The sequence below is a fragment of the Tenrec ecaudatus genome, chromosome 4 (assembly GCF_050624435.1).
Source record: "Tenrec ecaudatus isolate mTenEca1 chromosome 4, mTenEca1.hap1, whole genome shotgun sequence".
Classification (NCBI taxonomy): domain Eukaryota; kingdom Metazoa; phylum Chordata; class Mammalia; order Afrosoricida; family Tenrecidae; genus Tenrec; species Tenrec ecaudatus.
This window is the reverse complement of record NC_134533.1, coordinates 205,912,492-205,934,575: the sequence shown is the minus strand read 5'-3', so window position 1 is coordinate 205,934,575 and position 22,084 is coordinate 205,912,492. Positions and strand designations below refer to the sequence as shown.

The 22,084-nt window shown below is 51.7% G+C and overlaps 1 protein-coding gene across 1 annotated transcript; it reads right to left on the bottom strand.

Annotated features, from left to right (window-relative positions):
* Positions 1-254: 254 nt before the first annotated feature.
* IL17RB (interleukin 17 receptor B) lies at positions 255-15,326 on the bottom strand. The gene is made up of 11 exons (XM_075547928.1): positions 15,267-15,326; positions 13,570-13,594; positions 12,423-12,563; positions 11,116-11,243; positions 10,651-10,777; positions 7,125-7,172; positions 5,709-5,851; positions 5,308-5,373; positions 4,054-4,153; positions 2,003-2,098; positions 255-787 (listed from the first exon to the last, which is right to left on the bottom strand). The coding sequence occupies exons 1-11, from the start codon at positions 15,324-15,326 to the stop codon at positions 255-257; spliced, it is 1,467 nt and encodes a 488-aa protein (XP_075404043.1).
* Positions 15,327-22,084: the final 6,758 nt, after the last annotated feature.

The window sequence follows — 22,084 nt, the reverse complement described above, 5'->3', positions numbered from 1 at the left end:
GCACGTCCCCCTCCCTGAGTCCACTCTCTCCATTGAAGAGCCCTGCATACTGTTCCCCTGGCCTAGCTCCCACCAAGGGAATGTACGCATTCACTGATGGGGGCAGACCAACGGCAAAGGCGGTATCCAATCTAGCTTGAACCTCTCTGGGGGAGAATCCAGTAGCAGTCCTGGAATAGATGGGGGAATGTGGTCCTGTGGGCAGGCTCCAGCGCCACTGGCTTCTGCTGGTGTGCGACCAGCAGGGTCAGCAGTTATAGCAGGCTTGTGACCGCTTCCCCAGGTGGCTTGTTGTGGTGCAGTTCTCTGCAGAGAGCAGAGGCATCCTTCATGAGGTGGTACTTGGCGCAGACGTTGAGAGCGGTGTAGTCCTCTTCCATATTGGCCTCCCTAAAATAGACCACCATGTACTTGTGTAGACGCGTCTGGTTTGTGAGATCACTGCAGAAGAGGTTGAAGGCAAGGGGGAACAGGTCTTGGTCCTCCCGGGGGCTGCCCTCGCTCTCCCCACAGGCCCCATTACACGTGGGGCTGGCCCCATTGGAAAGGAGGAAGATGACTTTGTCCGCCACTCTCTTCTGCGTGGTAAGCCACTGCACCGGGCCCATCTCTGCTATTTTCTTTTTCTGCCACTTTTCTAGGATGACCTCACACCTGCAATGGTGTTGAAGAAAATCAGTGAAGTAGCAAACGGTGTGCTGGAAACATATTTCCGATGGGTAGACCAGAAGAACCTTAGCGGGACGCAGTAGCTTATTTGCAGGAAAGGAGGTTTTCTTGATTCTCTCTGGGGAGACAAGAGCACAATTGTTATCTGAAGGGCAAGCGTCAAGCTCTCCCTCCAGCCTGGATCACCGCTGAGATGCGGCCCCTCACTAGGACTGAGCTCCAGGGACCTGGTTTCTGCTGAATGGAAAATAGTCCGATAGTCCTTGACAGCACAATAACTGCTTAAACATGTTTTAAAAGATGCACTTCTGTCTCCCTACCACTAAGGCAGTCTGTAACCAGGCCATATCTTTTCAAATAAGTTCAAAGAAAGCCTAGGTTGAAGGGTCTTGGTGGTGGGCAGGTGGCTGTTAAGTTCAATAGTTTTAGTTTCATCAGCAAACAGGGAGGCCTGAGTTTGAATGGAATGAGTGCCGTTGTCTGACCATCTTCTGCCTGCAGGAGGCGCAGTTTCCTGGTGGCTTCACATAATCCAGTGGAGCTACCTTTCAACTTTCGGTGCTCTGTCCTATACCGTGCTATAAAGCAGACACCAGGTAACAACTGTCCTAATACAGGTGTAACAGCATTGACATCAGCTAGACAGAAAGGTCCCATGTGGCTTTCTTAGCTTAGAATGCTAGCCTGGCCGGATTTTACCTATAGCATCACAAACAACCTGAAGGGTGGGTTTCTATTTACTCTGCTCGTGGAGAAGCAGGCATTTTACATGGGTCTCCCTCTAGTTGTGGATATCAACATTCAGATTTGTGTATTCAAACATTTGCTGTCTGAGCATTCCCAAGGACTTTACAAGGCAGATGAACCTAAATTACTCTATATACTCGAGTATAAGCCGACCTGAATACCAGCTGAGGCACCTAGTTTTACCACTAAAACTGCATTAAAAATATACACTGAAAAACTTGGCTTATATACGAGTATATACGGTAATATTTTTTCTCAGGACTCGGAAAGATTATTTTTAAACAGTCGGAAACTAAGATTGCTTACCACAGGTAAAATGAACCCCCTCGCTCCCACCCCATTTCAACATTTCTTATAGATGCCTTCATGGTGAAACCAGGCAGGGACTACCCACCAGATCTTGAACTCCGGTCCTCAGTTGAACTCAGTGTACTCAACTAGTCTTTTTAGGGCAGCTCTCAGGCATTAAGCAGCCCGAGCTAATGCTGGGAAGTGCCCAAATGCAACTGCCTTTGGGGAATCACCTTTAAAACACTCATTGCATCGTGTCCTCGTCACGACCTACGAACGGCTCTGATAACCCTACCGTGCTTCTTCAGTAGCCAGATTCCAATCGCCAGCACCCAGGCGGCTGCCAGCAAGGCCAGGAGGAGAGGCAGCCAGCTTCCCAGTATCCTTCCGTCTGGAGAAAACAGCTCAGTCACCTCTGGCAAATGACAAGCAAATCGGTCTCCTGCTTGAAAACTAAGGTTTTCACTTTACTTTAAAGCCGGGTCTGGGAGATCTCAGTCAGTGGATGTGTGCTTTTCTACAGAACTTTCACTAGAGTCTCAAAAGACACGCGAGACCAGAGAGAGTGCTCCAAAATAATTTTGGTTTCTTCCTGCACTGTTTACATGATGTTTGTGTTCATGGATGAAGAAGTGTTATTCAGAGTAAAACTAATCCCATGCGCTGTTCACATCCAAATCAAACCGCCTGCCGGCAAGCAAACCGCCTCCCGGGGAGCACGACTCTTCACCGAGCAGACGGTCTCGCCTCTCTGCCCTGGAGACTGGTGGCTTGGAGCTGTCTGCCTGGAGGCCAACAGTCCCACACCTCACTCAGAGCGCCACCAGGATGCGGACGTGGATACCGCTGGTGTCTACGGGAGGCTTTCCTCGTGACGCTGACCAGGCAAGTTCATACAAAAGTGCCCGGGAAGCCATAATTAGGACAGGCAGGCCCTTTTCCAGGCCGAGCCTTTTTAAAATTTTAGCCTTAAAGAACAGTTTTACTGTTGGGTATTATATAATATTTTAAAGCTTAATTTTTCCCAACGGTTTTATTGGCACATGATTCACATACGACACATTGTAATAGTTGACCATGGCTGGGATTTTGAGCACAGTACATTCTGACCCGGCTGTGGATGACAGTGAAAGGTCAATGCGCATCTGCAGAGCCCCTACGTGGCTGAAGTACCCACTGAATTCCCTGGGCCACGGAGAGGAGCTCGGATGGTGTTGTGGTGCAGGTGTGGGCTTGTGGGCTGCTTACATCAAGGTCAGCAATTCAAAACCACCAGTGGCTCCATGGGAGCAAGATGAGGTGTTCCACTCCTGTAAAGAGTCTGTCTCGGAAATACACAGGGGCAGTTCTGCCTTGTCCTGTAGGGTCTCTAAGAGTCGAATCAACTCAGTGGCAGTAAGCATGATGTTGTTTCTTAACCAAGGGTCTACACACTCTGGCCCCCAGATAGAGTGCATTGGATGGTGGACTACTACGGATGTAGCGAGGGCAACATTGACCATCGTACCATTTGTTTTCCTTTATAGTCCATTTTCAACCTACTCTAGTTTTATGACAGTCCTCTGTCTTTTAGACTGAGGTTTTATTATCTCGGAGTTGCTGGTTTTCTTTTTGTTGCTTAAATGATTTTCTTTGCATAAAACATGAGACATAAATCTGTAATGACAGTGACTAGAGTAATAGTTCTTAAGAGTTTTTGGGGTGGTGGTAGGGGAGAAACAGGAAGCTAACAGTAATAGATATAAGAATGAGGAAAACGTTCTAAAAGTCATTGGAGTGATGAATTAAATGCACATGTGAATTTTATATCAATAAAGCATAAGAAATGAGTAAGAATTAAATTCTCAATACACCATTATGGAAACACAAAACACCTTCTAACTTTTGGCCCACTCATTCAGAAGTACTTGATTTGTCTGCCAGTGCCGAACCCCCTGCAACGCCTGTCGTCCGGAGAGGCATTCCCAGAACGGACACCTGGGTCCACTGAGGAGTGCCCTGAGGCTACCACCCCCAATTGCTACCCACTTCACAGTAACAGCCCAGGCTACTGGAAGTGCTCAGAGTCAAACGCAGCGCAGCACGCCCCGGGGTGCACCCGGGCCCTCTCTGCAGATTTGGAGGCACACTGAACATCCAGTTGGCAGGGTGTTTGGTTTGTTTCCACTCGTGTGTCCTGCTATGTAGAGGGTCTTGATGGCACTGACATGTTCTTCTGCACCCTGTTTAGCACGCAAGGCAGGAGGTCTTCCTGATATCCCTCACACACCACCCAAGGCTATAGTACTGAAGGTTGGGGACCTCCTGGACCTCGCTAATCATCTGTGAATGGGACTGGGTACTTACTACTATCCAGGGATGTGTGAAGACTTGTGGGGGGGCACTGCCCGACCATTCCTCTGCGTCTGATGCAGTCATGACGACATGTGTGGAAATATGGAGTCAACTGAGGAAGGAAAGGCCCCGGTCACAGCACGCTTCACGGGGAACCAGCCATGTTGTTCTTAGCATCACCACCTCTACCTCTCTGGTTTGTTCTGCTCCAACACCCCACTGCTAGCTCTGTTGCAGGATGTTTTGTTCTTCAGTCTCCACTCAAAGGACACCCTACAAGCCAAACCAGTGACCAAGTCAAGAGCACCTGAGACCTGGTTTCCTTATCTGAAATGATTAGGACACAACCTCATGCATATGCTAACAATATATGCATATATATATATAATCTCATGCATATGCAAATTACACATGCATATCTAATTCTCCCCAAAGGCAGAGCAGTGGCACCCCTGTTGACGTAAGCCAGTGCTTTACATCATGTAGGTCACCACAACAGGATAGTGTTTCCGTGTGCAGTCAGAATGTGCAGATGGCTGTCTGTTCCCTCTGGTGTGTCCAAGCACAGCCTTCACAGTCCAGGGAAGGAAATAAAGGCTCTTTAATGTTTAGGGTGTGGCTGTGTTGCTGGGACCCTCTGTGTCCCGACATCATAACCTCCTGAGCCAAGGGACACCTGGGAGCAGTTCCGAGTCCAACTCCCTGCTCTCTTAGCTAAGTGGATAGAGGCCTGAGAGGATGGCCGCGTACTCTTCAGTGTTTGCTGATGGCTCTGGAACCCAGACCTTCTGGCTTCAAGTCCTCTGTCCCTTCATCTGTGGATGAAACTGTGACTTGGGGAAAGGAAACGGTGCCGTATCCCAGAACAACTCAGACTCCGTGACAACAAAGGGGATTTGGAGCGCATTGGGACGTCAACCATCACTGGGGGAAGAATTCCATGGTCTTTTACCTCCATTTTCCCACAAAGTTTTCGAAACTCTCTTATAAAAGGTACCATGACTACAAGATCAGCTCCCTGGCCTCCCCATGGTGAAGACTAAGTGTGGTCCCCCACACCTCCCTGGGGCCAGAATCAAAGAACTCACCTCCAACTTCTGAAGGACTCACCCAGAGACATGACTGCTGGGGCAGCCTCCCCGCCCCACTCCCACAGCGTCCCCAAGCAGCTCAGGAAGTACCTGCACCAGAGCAGGACTCACCCAGAGAAGTGACCGGGGGCAGCCCCCACCCGCTCACCCCATCCCCAAGCAGCTCAGGAAGTACCTGCACCATAGCACCTTCACTCTCTCCGCTGACCGGGATCACCACTGACGTCCTGGTCGGCTTGGTCTGTGCACATCAGTGAGACAAAGTCAAGAACTACGGACAGATCACCGGCTGCCAGTGAAGGCAGCACTCTTTCCAACCTGACTCGTTATGCGTGGGATGTGTGACCCGGGATGCACTTTGTGCTTTGAAATGGCTGCCTTTGGTTGCCTTCAGAATCACTGGGCTTTTCCAAGGACGCATACAGGGACTTTGGGTTTGTCAAAGGACAATCCTCTGCACTCGTTGCACAAGGAGAAATTCTGCATCCCCCTGGTGCGGCCACCATTTTCCCCAATGAGGAAAGCTGCAGGAGGGTCGGGGTGGGGGTGAAGCTACCGGACTGAGGGGGAAGTTACCTCCTGTACAGTAGACAGTCCAAGAAGGCCACTGCTTTGGATAAGAGCCATATATCTGTCTCCAAGGGAGCTGGTTGTAAAATTCACTTCCACCGTCTTCTCATCCCTCTTACAGGCTGTGATGTTTGGATCCCACAGACTCCCTAGGGACCCAGAGAGAGAGAAACCTATGTGAGCTGGTAACTCTTTCAATCTTCATTTAAATACCCCAGGGGACTGTACAAATAAGTCACACATCCAAGATATGGGGACCTGACTACACTCTGCACTCTTTACCCTTGCCTCGGGACTCTCAAAGTATGCCTTGCCCCATGTACCCACTGTGCTCACAGTCGCTTCCCAGGGCGGCAGGAGGCAGAGGCCATGGTGAGGTTCTTTCTGTTCCCAGGCTGGTGAGAAGGAGCCACAGGCCAGGGGGGCATAGCTAAGATTGCAGAGCTCAGCAGGATCAGCATGGTCACTGCTAGAACATTCTGGGTTCAAGGAGTCATCCATCAGACCATTGCTCGGGCCTGGCTGGGTGTCAAGAACTAAGTTTCATTCTCGTGACTTGAAGAGAGGACTGGGTTTCCAGGAGCACGATACAAATAGGAGTTATTTTTTGCTCTGCCAGGAGACCATTTCAGGCCCAAGTTCAGAAGCGTCTTTAGGAGTTTGGAGCTAGGACTGATCCAACGCCCTACAGCCCACGAGAGGAAGCAGAGCTCCAGCTCTGCCTTCTTCCACCCAGTGCCACAGCTCAGCCTGGCAGAGTGCACGGGGTGCCTTATGGGCTGGATGCCTAAAAGATGGGTGCTGAGCTCCCCAAATACCCATACGCCTCATTAGCATTCTAAGATTACATCACCTAAAGACTTATACAACCCCTTGGAAGTTGGATCCTTGGGACTTATTGTCCTGAAGGGGCAGTTTCATGTGACTGTGCTCCACGCCATAAGCCTACTCAGACTCTGGTCCTTCCCCAGACACGCTGCTCGAGCCACATCGTGAAAATCAGTCCCTACTCCAGGCCTGTGTGTTCTCATCGGTAATACAGTAGAGCAGACTGTGCCTTTGCAGGCTCGAGCCAGTGTCTCCTTCCATTAAAGGACGCACAGTCCTGTCTTGGAAGGAGTACAGCCAGAGTGATCCTTAGAGGCGAGGATGGTGAGACTGGGTTTTCCATATGTTGGACATGTTGTCAGGAGACCAGACCCTGGAGAAGGACATCATACTTGGTAAAGTGGCAAAGGACATCCCTCCACGAGATGGAGTGACACAGTGGCTGCCACAATGGACTCAGGCACAGGAACCATTGTGAGGGTGGCGCTGAGCCCAGCAGCGTTTTGTTCTGTTGTGAAAGGGGGTTGCTATGGGTCAGAGACAACTTCAAGGCACCCACCACCAACAACAAAAGCAAACATTGCATTCATATACCTGCTTCGATACACTTTTTTTGGTATTTCATGATGTGATCCAGGCAGCCTAGAAGTGTGAATGAAAGTTTTATACAGTTTAGGACAAAGGGTTCTCTGCACATTGGCAACAAACGTGACTGCAGACACACAAACGGCATCACAAAGTGGCCACAAGGCAAGGTGAGATGGCTAACTCCAAAGGGGCACGGACAAACGTCTTACTGTCAGACGAGGCTCATCTGCCCATGACTGCCGCCAAGCCCACACTCAGAAGACTGAGGACAAGGCAGTCCACCTTTACATGTGGGGCTTGGTAACATGTTCAGACACTCCCCCCACCCCCTCCAGAGCGGTCAGACTCATGACGTGCTTCTAGAGATCAGGGTTGGGGCAGGAGGCAAGGCCACTCTACCACGAAGAAACTCCACACAAGCACATCTCAGGGGAGTGGTGATGCCTCAGATCAGCGGTGCTCAGCCTGGGGGTCGAACGACCCTTCACAGGGGCCACCCAATTCATCACAGCAGCAACATGACAGTGATGAAGTAGCAACAAAAATAATGTTATGGCTAGGGGGTCACCACCACATGGAACTGCATTACAGGGTGGCAGCATTAGGAAGGTGGAGAACCTCTGTCTCAAATGGTCGTGTGGTGTCATGTGGATGTTACCTATCTGATAAGATGTGATGAGAGGGCAGGTCACCATCACGGGGGTGGTGATTTCACCCCAAACTAGCAACGCCATTCTAATGTCTAATGAGACAAACACCCAGGTGGGGGACATGCCACAGGATGGTTGCTGGCCTGCAGACAAGGTCACGAATTACAAAGAGTGAGGCGCCGCCCCAAAGGAGCAGCCACTGCGCAGGGTGTGATCCTGGGACAGAAAGAGGGCTGGCCTTCGTGGGAAAACAGAGAACATCTACATCACACCTGGAGTTTAGTTCATCTAAGGTCATCAACAACTGTCACAGTTTCTTGGCTTTGACTGGTTGTGGGACCGGTAACATCAGAACACCATGGGAACTCTGCACGTGAGGGCTTCCAGAAATTCTCAGGAAAATCCCACAACCCGAGTCCCATCCTCCCCTGAACATTCTGAGGCCCCCTCATTCTACCTGTGCCACATTCTCTGTACATCTAAAATCACTCCCCAAGTTTATTTGAAAATAAAAGTAGGTAAGAAGCTTGATGTCAACAAGAAAGCAGGAAATGCTTGCAGGAAGTAAGATGTGCCGGGACAACTGTAATAGCAGCATCCAACAGCAAGGCTCCAGCTGCCACCCTTGGCCGCTGGGCCCTCCAGGGCTGAGAGGGGCAGGAGGCCAGCGGGGTTGGACCTTCACAGCCATTTCCTGCTTCATCCTCACAGCCAACCTGTGTCCACCACAGACGTGGTGCTAGAGAGCTGAGCCTGTCTCTCAGCCCTGGGCGAAAAGCCTCAGCATTCAATAGGTCCCACCCTGCCTCTTACGAACAGCTGAGGGAAGATGAGGGTGCTAGAGACCCAAACACATGCCCTTACACACAGCCTACTGGGTGGCAGAGGCACCTGGGACAGGCATTTTGCATGGATGGCACGAAGCATAGACAAAGAGCATTGGTCAAGGATGACCAGTGTTTAATGGCTGGCTTTGCTTGAAGTCCCTGAAGAATCCCAAGCTTAGACTGCTGATGTGTGGGGAAGCACTTGGCACCCCATCTGAGCTGGATGTGGATTACTCATAAGGGGCCACACTGAAAGATTAAAGGTATAACTGGGGTGGGGTAAGGGGGTGGGGGACTAGAACCGCTCCATCCCTAAAGGCCTTATAGGATGCTCCCCTTTCAGACATGATCACTGAAGACTAAAAGGGTGTATGTGTTGCTAGGTAAGTGGGACCTGGGATAGGTGACCCTGAAAGCAATGGGGACTGGACTGATGGTTCTTAACACATCATTTTCTTTCTTTAAACATGGAGGTATTTATCTGCGCTGTCATTCTCATTAGACGTGTGGCTATTTGTATGTGTTTTGGGTGGTTATATACAAATAATCCAGGAGAGGTAACCTTACAGAGACAGTGATGGGACTGATGGTTCCGGGGGGGGGGGGGCAGGGGAGAGGGATGGGACAGGAAGGGAGCCAACAATGATGGGTACAGGGGAATCATAGGTGTCCTAAAAGTGATGGTGAGGAGGGTAGATTTTCTTGATGCATCTGAACAATTGAAATGTATCTGAGAGGAATTACTGAAATTTGAACGATGTATAAACATAATGGTTAGGAGGAGAAAAACAAAATTAAACAAAAAATAAATATATATGCAACAAAGAAGCAGATGGACTATGGGCCTCTGCTTAAATCCTGCCTCAGTACAAGAACAGTTTGTTCCAATAATGTGGTATTGTAGCATACCTTCCCAACATGATCGCTGAAGACAAATGGGTGCATAAGCAAATGTGGTCAAGAAAGTTGATGGTGCCTGGCTATCAAAAGATATAGCGTTTGGGGTCTTAAAGGCTTGAAGACAAACAAGTGGCCATCTAGCTCTGAAGCAACAAAGCCTGTGTGATCATGAAGTATCAGAAGTTCAAAAACACACAACTCAATATGAAGGAGCATGGATGTAGTGGAGACCCAAAACCCACCTGCAAGGTAATTGGACAGTCCCTCTCAGAAGAGCCACATGGAAAGGATGATAAATCCAGGCAATGGTGACCCACATAATCATCCACTAGTTCTTAAATATTTACTCCCCTTATTATTCAGACAGTTGTTTGTGCTACCTCATCAATCATGTTCGATTTGTGTATGTTCATTTGTTTACTTAATGAAAGACAAGATAGATAACCCTGCAGAAATAGTCAGAGGAGTAATGCTTCCCTAAGAGTATGGCAAGAGAGGAATGGGAGCTGTTACTGTTGATGACTAACTCCATTTCATGGGACTGAGCAACCGAATTGTAGGTGAGTGGATATATGGATTGTGTAAAATATGTCAATAAAGCTATTAACAACAAAAAATGACGTACAGCTACAAGGGGGTTGGGAGAGCAAACAATGTATGTGGGAGTGGGGAAGGGGCACTCTGGAACTGAAGGTGAATACACAACTCCTATTTTACATGGGACTGAGTGGGGGGGTGGGTAGGGTAGAAAGTGCTCTAAAATTGATTGTAGTTATGATTGCACAACTCTTCTTGATGTGATTGAACTATTGAATCGTGATATGTGACGTAAGTATCAATGAAATTGTTAAAAAAACAAAAACTTTTAAAATTAAAAAAAATTACGCTTGTAATCCCTTCCTCTGTCAAAGGGGGGCTTCCCTGACCTTGAGGTGTTAGGAGGCATGACCCAGATGGTGCCTGTCCAATACGGAACAGTGCCTAGCCCACAGGAGTGGAGACTGAGCTTCCCACTATCTTCTCTGACCTAACCCTCATCTCCACCCTGTGGGCTACTACTGTGTCCGCATGAGAGACGAGGAGGTTGAGACTGGCAAGGCCACACACCACATCCACATAACAAGCATTCCAGCAAGGCATGCACAAGGATGTTACCTGGTGAGGTGAAGTTCACAGACAAGGAAGGGCCATCTTCATCCATATTTGCCGGGGGTATGTTATGGGCCCCGATGAAGTAGACTGTGTTCAGCTCCAAGGGGAAGCCTGTGTAGGAGAACGCCCACTGCAGGGCAAAGCAAGGCACCTTGAGTTCCTGAAACACTGTGCCTCTGTGTGTGCTGAGACTTAGGGACACCAAGGGAACTCCCAGAATCAGAGAAGGACAAAATTGCAAAACCCATTCATAGCTTAAATCCATCTCTCTGCACTCGGCCGATGGAGAACTGAGGCTCAGAGGCTGACTTGCCTGAGGCAGGGAATGGCAAAGTAGCCATGTGGGGTGTGAGCCTGGGCGTGCTGGTCCAAGCCTGTGTTGTAGTTGCTGCTCCCAGACTGTCAGTCCAGGACCTCACCCATGCTCCCCAGGCAGAGCTTGCCCACCGAGTACCCAGACCTGCTTACTTTGCTGCCCGAGGGCCTGGTCTGCTGCTGGAAGGCCTCTGTGTAATTGCACCGCACGCAGCTGAAGGTCTGAGAATTGCTGTGGCTGGTCACGCAGATCTTGGTGGCCTTCAAGAAGCAGATGCTCGCTGCCAAGACAGGCAAGAGGGCTGTGGTTTATGTAGCTCGACGCCACACACTTGGCACGCCTACTCACCACACTCCTGAAGGCATTCACTAGTATTGTCCCGTTTTCAGATAGGGAAGAGGACGCCTGGGCAGTGTCTGGGAGTTCCGCCAAAGCCCACAGAGCTCACCAGTGGCAAAATACGGACACAAATGCCATCGCACTGGCCTCTTCCTGTGTCACTGGGAGCCTGGGTCTCACAGGAGCTCCACGATGTTTGGGGCTCTTAAGAGGAATGGGCCTGCCCTGGGGGCCTCCACAACAACCCCCAGAGTGTCCTCACCAAACCACACAGGTCCTGATTGTGTCTCTGCTGGTGCGAATCCTTCACCCCAGGATGCCCTTTCTTCCCATTCCCGATGGCTCAGAGCTTTGCTCCTCCAAGACTCAACTCAATCAGGATTGGCTCATCAAAAGCAAGTGTAAGCTGCCCCAGAGCCTGACCTTGGGGCAACACCAAGACCTTGACGCCAGTCTTTGGGAGTGGAAAAGGAACAGGGCTACCAGAGAGCTTGTCCTAGCTCGGGGGAATCATCTCGTATTATTAATCTCGTCCACAGATGCCAGTGTACTGTCGTATGACCTTTCACACCCCTGGAGCCAGCGGCCACCTTCTGACCATACTGGGAGCCCATTCCGGCTTCTTTTCAGCTCCTCCCCCACACCCGAGAGTAATCGTCATTCTGATTGGTAAGGGCTGGAATTCACTTCTCACTTTCCATACAGGAACCCCTTGGCCTGCGTGACTACGCAGACCTATGTCGCCATGTATACGTGCAACCTTAGTCTGCGAGGTCCATGCACAGTGCTGTGCAGGATCCCTTCATGAGCCTGCTCCATTGACTGCTGTGAAGGGTGCTATTGTGCACATAGTAGCACGTGGCACTGGGGGCATGTATGTAGGTATTTCTGTTGGGCACGTGTCAAGGAAGAAGTCCCAGTGACATACGAGGTTTAGGGCTAAGGGTAAGAACTCGATCAGCAATTCAAACCGACCCAGCAATTATTCTCAGAAGAAAGGTCTGGCGACAGTCAAAAGATCTGCGGCTGCCTAGTCTGTCACATGGGCCTCTGTGTGCAGAACCGAGGGGCTTACACCTGTGGACCCATTAGGTCTTCTCCTGGACGATCACAGACTCACCATCTGCCCGGAGTATCCAGCTTATGTTCATCCGTAGTGAATACTCTTCCGGTGCAACCCTGGTTTTAACTGGCTCCACACGGAGGTCCCGCAAGTCTCCAGGAATCAGAGTGTGTTGGACCTTCCACTCTGGAGACAACCCTGGGAAAAGTCAAAATGGAAATCCCCATGACAATCCCCCATTCTCCAGGAAAGGCTACTGCCATCTCCAAGTGACCTTCCCCCCCACCCCCATCTCCCCCACCCATTCTAATGTACCATACTACCTCCTCCTCCTCCTCCCTAAGGCAGGCCAAACATTTCTGGGCACCAGCAGCTGAGGGGACCGCTGAACTGAGAGAAGTACTCTGTTTCCTGGACCTGGCACTCAGGACAGCTCACTAGGGACCATCTGAGAACTTGTGTATCTAAAGTAAGGTGCTCTGGTGGTGTGGGTTATGCTTTGGGCTTCCAACCACAAGGTCAGCAGTTCAAATGCACCAACTTTGAAAGGGAAAGATGATGCTCTCTGCTTCCGTAAAGACTTCCTTTATAGCCTTTACATTCTTCTCTGCCCCATGGGGTTGCCATGACTCCACAGTGAGTCGGTGAGTGCGTGTGTGTGAATGTGAGTGTGCAGTTATATTTACGAGGGGGCTTCACAAAGTACATGGAACAATTCCACTGTCTTCTAATTCTATTTCCACAGACGTGCCATTCCCCACCTTTCCATCTACCTTCTTAGGTAGAAGTCCCCCGATTCTTAAACACTTCCATCTCAACTCCCTGCCATCTTCTATAACCCTTTCTTCCTGTCCCCTGGCTCTAAGTGACTTCCTCCACAGTACTGGCTGTCCCAGTGAGGCGTGGCAGGCAGCACCACTGTGTTTGACAATTCCTGCCCTGCCTGGTCTCCCTTCCTGCCGGACACCAACTCAGATGAATCACCCCTTTATTCCCCGAGGTTTCCGCCTTGCGTGAGCACACGCATCTCCACATCAGCCCGCTAAGTGGTGGCCACTGAGGACCCATGATCAGCTGGGTCCAGCTGTCTGAGGGGCTTTGAAACATTAGCAGAAAAAAGGAATTATAGATAATGGAAATGTTCCACCAGCCCACACTTGCTATGTAAATCCATCCCTGGATGCTTGTTCCCTAATGCACCTACCGTTCTCAGAGCCACACCGCACAGTCTGCAAGAGAGAGAGAGAGAGAGAGAGAGACCCAGGGTCATACCGCCTGCTAGCTAACCACAAACTGCTTTTGCCAATTAAAACACCATTTCCCCCCCCTTACACACATGCACAAATGACAACCTTTCAAAGACAAGATGAGCTGATTCCGTTTCACAGTTTGGCACAGACAGTGAGTATGCTCCCTCTACGTGAGGCGGACTGGGAGGCACCAGCACACAAGGCGAGGCACTGGGATTTGGGGACCCACCAGCCGGTCATCAGGCTGGAGGTGGACGCCAAGCCCCTCTCCTTCCCACCAAGACAGGGGCTGACTCCTTCACACTCATGTTAAACTCTGGGTTAATAGGACAGTCAGGAGAATTAGTGGAGTTTTCTCGGGTGATTAACAAAAGATACCACTGACTGCAGGCCCTAGGGGCCTCCACAGTGTCCTCTCTTCTGACACCAAGAACTTGTCTCAGCTTCTCAGAAAATCACAGGCAGTTAGTTAGGTGTTTCAGCATGTTATCGATGGTGCAGATCTTTCAAAAAGTTAAATATCAATATCCAAGAGAGGCCAACAATCAACCTGCAGGTGTTAACAGTTTGAATCTTTGCATAAGAACAAAAAACTAGTACTTTGGTTTGGGGGGAAAATGCTGAACCTTAATGGTTAGGCAGCAGTCAGGGAAGAGCGTTGAGGGTTTCTACCCCAGAAAGAGTTACCATCTCAGAAACCCACAGGGGCCCTTTCCCCCGTCCCACAGGGTCGCCATGGGTCGGCAACACCCGATGCCCATGAGTGACAAGTTCCAATGACAAAAACTATCAACGTTTCTAAGTGGCTTGCAAGGTAAAAAGGACAAGGCTATTTTGGCCCCAGTAAGCTGGATTTGGGGGAGATCACCTCTGTCTTTTTACAGCAGAATTCAAGGGATGGCTCCCCTTGGGCGTTGTTTAAACCGACGAGCCACTAAAGTAGCCAAGTTTTTGACAAGGATTGGTGAGGCAAGTTCTAACAAGAAGCAAAGCCATGATTCTAAACGTTCCAAACTCGGGCATAAAGCAACTAAGGCAAAAGGAGTTGCTATATTCCTCTGGTGGGAAACATCACAAGCGCCACCTGGCAAAGGCCTCAAGGGAGTGAAGGTTTGTTTTTGCAAAACCACCTGCTGGTGCCTCCGTGTCTTCCTTGTGTTTCTGCCATGCTAGGAGGTCAAGGATAGATAGCACTAGAGTGCTATATGGGGGCAGGTGTTTTTAGGGACCAGCATTTCTTAAACTCTTCAAGGAAGGAAAGGAAACCTGCCCCCAAGCTCACAGATCAACCTGGCAGAGAAGGAAGGGGGCATTGGACAGGCAGATCTTGGGCCCCATAGGTGAACAGATCTCAAGACCCGCGGCACAGCAATATTGAAGACTTACTAGGTGGCCGGCTCTGTATGTGGTGTGGTGACCCTGGTACCCCTCTTACAAATGAGGGCACCGACTGGGTCTAAAACACACGGTGGTGATTCCCAGGCCCCTGACCTCAGCAGTCTCACCGTGCAAGCCCGCTGGGCAGGGGTCTGAGCCCAGAGAGGATGCAGCAAGCGCGCAGACATGCCTCCTCCGGGTGGCCCTCCATAAGTGCCTTGGCGCAGTGTGGGCGAGACGGGGGACGCGGGGAGAGGGCACGGCGGGGGCTTACCGGCTCCGGGGACGCGGCGCCCCAGCAAAGCGCGGCCAGGCTCAGCAGCCAGAGAGACATCTCGGGGGCTGGCCCGCAGCCCACGGCTTGCGGCTTTTATCCAGGCACGCCGGACCGCCCCCTCCGGGCTCTGCTCCCCGTGCTCCCTCCCAGGAGTCCCAGCCTCCGCCGCCGGCGGGACACTGCGAGGTGGGCGGGTTCGGCGTACCGGGGGCCCTTTCGTGGGCAGAGCACGTGAGCGCAGGTGCGCCGCTGGTGCCCCGCCCCCCGCGCCGCCCCGCCTGGTGCTGGGGCCCGCCCCAGAAGCGACCCTGCCTGCGCCCCCGGGCCCGCGGGTCCCCTCCCGGCCGCGGGGAGCGCCGTGCGCCCGCGCCGCCAGTTGAAGCGCTGCGGGCCAGGGCCGGCCGCCGTCCCCGCGCGCTCTGTTCCGCTTCGCACCGGCCGGCGCTCCCTGCCGGCACTCCGGCCGACTTAGAGGTGAGTGGCCGGGGACGCGCCGACTCCCAGCCGCGCAGAGTCCCAGGAACGGCGGGCCCGGCTTTGGTGGGTCTGGAGGCCCAGGCCAGAAGGGAAAGTGGGGCCGCGCTATGGGACAGGGGCAGTTGGAACCTCGGGCGTGTTCAGGGAAACTAGTTGGTCGCAGGAACAAGAGCCACTTGAGGCCTAGAAATCTCTACCGGACCTCCAGGTGTGCTGGTAAATTCTTTCTCTGAAAGCAGGAGCCCAGCCCAGGCCCTTTGGCAGCGGCGGCTCTCAAATTTCTGTGCCCGGAAATGTAGACACTGCCCCAAATGCAGATTGTGGGCCGCTGATTGTAAAGGTCAGGAGGCACAGGATCTGCATGTAACAGGCTCAGGCACCTGGTTCTGCTGGGACTTGTAGACCATAAAGTGGGAAAACCTGGTGGGGGTGGGGGTGGGTTACAAATCCAGGTAGGCTAATGGTGGGGCCAGAAACCCTGGGGAGCAGCTGCTTCCACTTTAATAAAGTCAAAGTTGGAGGTGACCCTACCACGCTCCCAAACGTGCAGCTCCATTCCACAGATAAGAAGATGGAGACCTAGCGGGCTCATGAATGGAGTTATCAGCTCTGGAGGGGTTATCTGTGTTACTGAGGCCCTACTGTGTGTACGTGGAGTAGTACTGGGTCCCCAGCCTTGAGACCAGCTGGGGCCCCAGCACACGTACCCCTTGGGCTTAAGATGTTTACGTTTCTGACCCAGGAGGATCACTGTGGCCAGATTGTGGCTGTCCACACTCTACTGCCTGTGGCTGGGCCACCCTGCACCGCCTACTCCACCTCTCAGAGTAGCTTTTGGGTCCTGTGGCCTCTGAGGTCAGTTTTGGCTCCAAAAGCTTCCTGTTCAGCAACACCTGCTGTGTTCTAGGCATCCCACCAGGTACGGGCAGGGCGTCGGGGGTGGGCAAAGATGAGTGACACTAGGATGTGCTTTCGGGTTGTTGGCGAAGCCAGCAAGATGTTTGGGGCCCGGGGCCCTGTCATGGAAGAGCAGTTGGAGAGAGTTTCATATGCCAGTTTGAGATCGTGAACTTTGTACCCTGGCGCCGAGGACCCACAGCAGGGATTTAAGCTGTGGACAGTTTCCAGACTCTGAGCTAGTGCTGACTTTACAGCCACGTGCTGCAGCAGGTCCTGCTGGGGCCAGCCGGGACTTTGGAGTGTGAGGGAGAGCTTTGGGGACAGCCAGGGACCAAGCAAGCGGCTAGGCCTGGAGATGGAATCTGTAAGTCAGCCATTTATAGTCCAGACCAACAAAACCAGTTGCTGTGGAGATGTTGGCAACTCATGGCAACCCCTAGGTGATTCCGGACTGTGTCCATGGGGCTTTTCCAGCGGCTGAGTTTGCACCAGAATGGCCTCTGGGTGGGCTCTAACTTCTGACTCCTTCGGTAAACAGCCAGTGTCTTCATGTTCGCACCATCCCCAGACGCCTTGCAATTTAGAGCGGTTCATTAAAGGCCCGTGCTGGTGGGAAGGAGAACGTTCTCAACCTGTGGGTCGCAACACCTTTGGGAGTCGAATGATCCTTTCAAAGGGGTCTCCCGGTTTATAACAGTAGCAAAATGACCGTTATGAAGTAGCAATGAAAATAATATTATGGCAGGGGGTGTCACCACAACATGAGGAGCTGCATTAAAGGGTCGAGGCATCAGGAAGGTAGAGAACCACTGGCCTAGGAGGTGGGGATAAAGAGGGGCCTGGTGGCATAGTGGGGTACGTGCTGGGCTGCTAACCATAGGCCAGCAGTTTGAAAGCACCAGCCACTCGGAAAGATAAGGCTTTCTACTCTCATCAAGAGTTATGGTCTTGGAAACCCACAGGGGCAGTTCTCCCCTGCCCTACAGGGTTGCTAATAGTTGGTAAAGAGTCGATGGCAGTCAGTTTGATTTTTGAGCACCAGGAAAATCTAGGGTGTGGTTACAGCCACGGGGTAAGACATGGCTGACCAAGGGTGACAAGGCCTGAGGAGGGTCCTTGAATCAGATGTCCATCAGGGGTGACCCTGGAGACTGAAGAGGAGAGACTGAGGGAGGTTGTTCTCAGGCCGTGAGTCAGGACACAGCCTGAGTGGGCCCCTGCCACCTGGGTCAGGTGTTGGGAGGTTGGCCCAAAGTGGTGCCACCTGGTCCTTGGCTTCTGGGGCTTCTGAAGTGTGAGCGCTGCCCCCAGTTGGCTTCTAAGCCATTCCCAGCAGTCAGCCGAATTGGGTTCTCTTCCTGCTCGGTGCCTCCCTGGAGCTTGGAGGGCCCCTCTGTCCAGTCACCAGGACTACTGAGCCCCGACTCTTGGGGAAGGCTCTATACTAAGCCCGGTTTCAGACTGCCTGGCTCAGCTGCTCACTCACCAGCTGATACCTTTGGGAAACTCTCGATTTCTTGGAGCTTCAGTTTCTCCATTTGTAACTGCATGGCTGGTCTGTTGGGAGACTCAGAGGAGACAGTGATGGAAAGGGCTTTCAATTTAGGCATGGGGGTGGGTAGTTCAAAAACAAAACCCCCAAACACACTGTTAGCCCCGTGACCAGAAGAAGCAATGCCTTTGGACCCAAGAGTAACACCCATCCGCAGGTTCTCTCTTCAGACCTTTGCCTGATCCATCTGAGCAATCAGAGTTATTGACCTGTCCTGGGTAAGGCCAGACTTCCACCCACAGGTGGAATTTTCCACTTCATTCGTCTTGCAAATATTAATCAAGGCCCCAGTCAGTCAACAGTGGACTCATTGTTTCCTGGAGAGCAAGCGGTTGCTGGCAAACACTGGCTGTGTCCCAGCCCCTCCCTGCCCCCCCTCCAGACCCTGCATTCTGATCCAGCTGGCCGGGCTTGGCAGAGTGGACTTTAATGCCACTGAGCCAGAGCCCCAGAGGCAACAATGAGGCAGGTACTTGCTCCTCGCTGCCCCAGCAGAGCCACAGCATTGGTCAGGGAAGCCCACGGCATGGTGTGGCGGTCACCAGGACAGACACCTACCTGTGAGGTGACACTCACTTGGGTGCCCCACTGGGACCTCTGCAGGACTGCTGACGTTCCCAAGAGCACCATCCACAAATGGGACTCAGCCAACCTCAGGGGGGTTTCGGTGGATTACTTAGTGCTCGCTGGTATTCATCAGGTTTTCATTGGCCCATTTCTCAGAAGTGAACAGCCCATCCCGTCTTCGTAGTCTGTCGGCTATGCTGAAACTTGTTCACCTTGGGAGGGCCAGCTGACATTTGAAATGGAAGTGACATAGTTTCCAGTGCCACACCAACAGGCAACAAGCCACCACAGGGTGACAAACTGGCAGACTGGAGGAAAAGGACACCATGCTTGCTAAAGTAGAGGGGCAGCGAAGGAGGAGACTCTCTTCGTCAATGGGCTCAAACGTAACAATTGTGAGGATGGCGCAGGACCAGGCATGGTTTTGTTGTGTTGTACATTGGGTCGCTCAGCATCAGAACCAACTCCACTGCATCCAACCACCTCGAGATATTCCGGGGGGAGGCAGTTAGCAGGGGCTGGGTGAGGTAGCAGGATTTCGTAAAGGGTTGGTGATACATTTTTGCATCTGTGGCCACCAGCTCCGAGGGAGAAAGCCTGGGCTTTCCACTCCCATCAACAAACCCACAGGGGTCTATGAGTGAGCACTAACTGGAGGGCAGTGCTATCGGCTTAGCGGTAGTGGTGGCAGCGCTGGGCTCTGTGAATGAGAAAGTAGGTGCGACTGTACAGGAAGCAAGGAGGGTGGATGTCACGTGTCACACCTGGGCCAGGCTGTGAGCTTCACCCTTAAGCCTCCTTCTCTGAAGCTTGTTTATAGAGAGTATTTCCCTTTGCTCACACAGCAAAGCTGTGAACTTGGGGCATCTCTGTCCCCGTTTTCTAGACAAGAAAGCCAAGGCCCAGAGGTGTCGACTATGGGTCACAGTGTGGATGGTGACAGAGTTGGGACCCCACTATGGGATCTGAGCCACCCGTGCCTTTCCCCTCATTTTAAAGAACCTGGAACCAATATATACAATAGACTCAGGCCATATTGCGTATCAGTGTGCTTGTCTTATCTGTGCCTGTTGGCATGTGTTCTGTGTGTGAGGACACGCAGAAGCCTTATTCTCTTTTCTGGGAACTCTTGAAGCCTGGGGCCACGGATGCTGGCTGGTGGCTTCCACCAGAGCCTCATTAGTTTCTGCACGTTAGTGATACAAGAATTGCCAGCCGCTACACAGGGAATCCAGGATATACCCCTCAGAGCCAATAAGGAGAAGAGAGATACCAGGAGGATTGGGGGAGGGTGGGGGGAGAGAGGGGAAATCGATCACAAGGATCAATCTAGAACGCCCTCCCAGGGGGACGAATAACAGAAAAGTGGGTAGGGGCAATGGAGGATGTTGTAAGATGTCGAAAAAATAATTTATAACTTATCAAGGGTTCATGGGGAAGGGAGGGGGAAGACATGGGGAGCTGATAACGGCCTCAAGTGGGAAGAGAATGCTTTGGAAAAGGATGGTGGTGGCATATGTGCAAATGTACTTGACACACTGGAGGAATGTATGTATTGTGATACGACATGTGAGAGCCCCAATGAAAGTATTTTTTTAAAAAAGAATTGCCTGCTCACCCAAAGAAGCCGTTTCCAAAATCCCAACTCATAGTCGTCCTACAGGACAAGCAAAATTCTTTGTGGGTTAAAAAGGATAGAAATCTTGATAGGATCAGAGGGCCCCATCTTTCTCCCAAAGAGTGGCTGGTGGGTTCAAACCCCTGACGTTGTGGTTAGCAGCCCACCTGTAACCCGCTATGCTTCCAAGGCTTCCAGGAGCAGTTGGCATTTTACAAACCATCTCATCTTGCTACCTGGACCTTACACAGTGAGAGACCATCACTGAAGTACGAAAGGAGGACAGGCATCTGCGTGCAAGAACTGGCCAGCTAGCCACTGCCCCAGGGTTGGTCAGCAGCAAAACCAGGCCTGGAAGCCACCTGCAGCCACCAGGCCACTGCAGTCAGAGACTGGCCAGTTGGCTGGCTGCTCAGGCGGAATGTGGCCTCTCACCCCTGCTGTGTGCCATGCAGCTGTGCTGTGGTGCGGGAGCAAATGTGGATTTCAAAGCAAACTGGCCCTGTGGCCTCCCACACTCCTGTCCTTCAGCGCAGAGTCTAGGAGGTACTGGGGTCAGCTTGGCACTTTTCCCTCCATCAATAGAATGAACCCTGCTGGAAACCTAAGCAAGTGACTAAATGGGTATCGAACCCTGGACTCTCCAGGTTAATCCATCATATATTAGGATAGAATAAACAACCTTGCCCAGTCCAAAGCAAGATCTCACTTTTTCAAAGAGAAACGAGTCTGAGAGGGCCCTCCATAACCTGGTGGTGCAGCTGGGCAAGCTCTGGGCTGCTAACCACACAAGGTCAGCGGTCCAAGCCCCGCCCCCCCCCCCCCCCCCCCCCCCCCGCTTCCTGGAGAAAGAGGTGTACAGATAGCAGCCCTGGAAACCCTTAGTCCTCTGGTCCGCACAGCAGTCTGCGTCCTGCCACGTCTGTGAGGAGCAGGGAGCGGCGCTTGTGGACAGAATTTGTAAAAGGCTGTTCAAAGTCCACCTGAGCGAGAGGAGCCTGGAAGCTTGGCTTTTTCAGGACACCCCAACCCCCTGTGGACGAAGTTGGACCCTCACAGGAGGCGGCTTCTGCACTCCTGCTGTGTGCCCTCACTTCCTTAGCAGGGAGAGTGGATCTCAGACGACAGAACCTTTGATTGTGGAGAATGTAAAATTGCTTGTGTTGGACGAGGTGACAGAACTGCACCCCCCTCTTTCACATTCATTCTCATTCATTCTCTCTCTCTCTCTCTCTCTCTCTCTCTCTCTCTCTCTCTCTCTCTCTCTCTCTCTCTCTCTCTCTCTCTCTGAGCCGTAGGTCAGGGGAGGACTGCCCTCTTGAGCTCCTGAGACAGTAACTCTTGACAGGAGTAGAAAGCCCTGTCTTTCTCCCACAGAGCAGTGGGTGGATTGGAACTGCTGACCTTGCACCTTGCAGTTAGCAGCCCAAGACATGGCAACCACTCTGCCACTAAGGTTGGGCTTCCTCACACAACTTCACCAAATACAGCCTCATGGGGGAGCTGTGTTTGAAATCCCCTGTAGTTCTGAATGGACCCTTAAACACAGCCTGACCACAGGACTGTCTTCACACTGGAAATCAACAGTGCTTTTTTTTTTTAAATTATTAAGGCCTCATACAAGTCTTATCACAATCCATACATACATCAATTGTGTAAAGCACATTTGTACATTCATTGCCCTCATCATTCTCAAAACAT

Excerpts from the sequence above, each read along its gene's own strand:
- IL17RB (XM_075547928.1), bottom strand. The coding sequence starts at position 15,326 with ATGTCTCTCTGGCTGCTGAGCCTGGCCGCGCTTTGCTGGGGCGCCGCG. Across the intron at positions 13,595-15,266 it reads GCGCCGCGTCCCCGGAGCCG|ACTGTGCGGTGTGGCTCTGA; the intron begins GTAAGCCCCCGC and ends TCTCTCTTGCAG. Across the intron at positions 12,564-13,569 it reads GCGGTGTGGCTCTGAGAACG|GGTTGTCTCCAGAGTGGAAG; the intron begins GTAGGTGCATTA and ends GACTTTTCCCAG.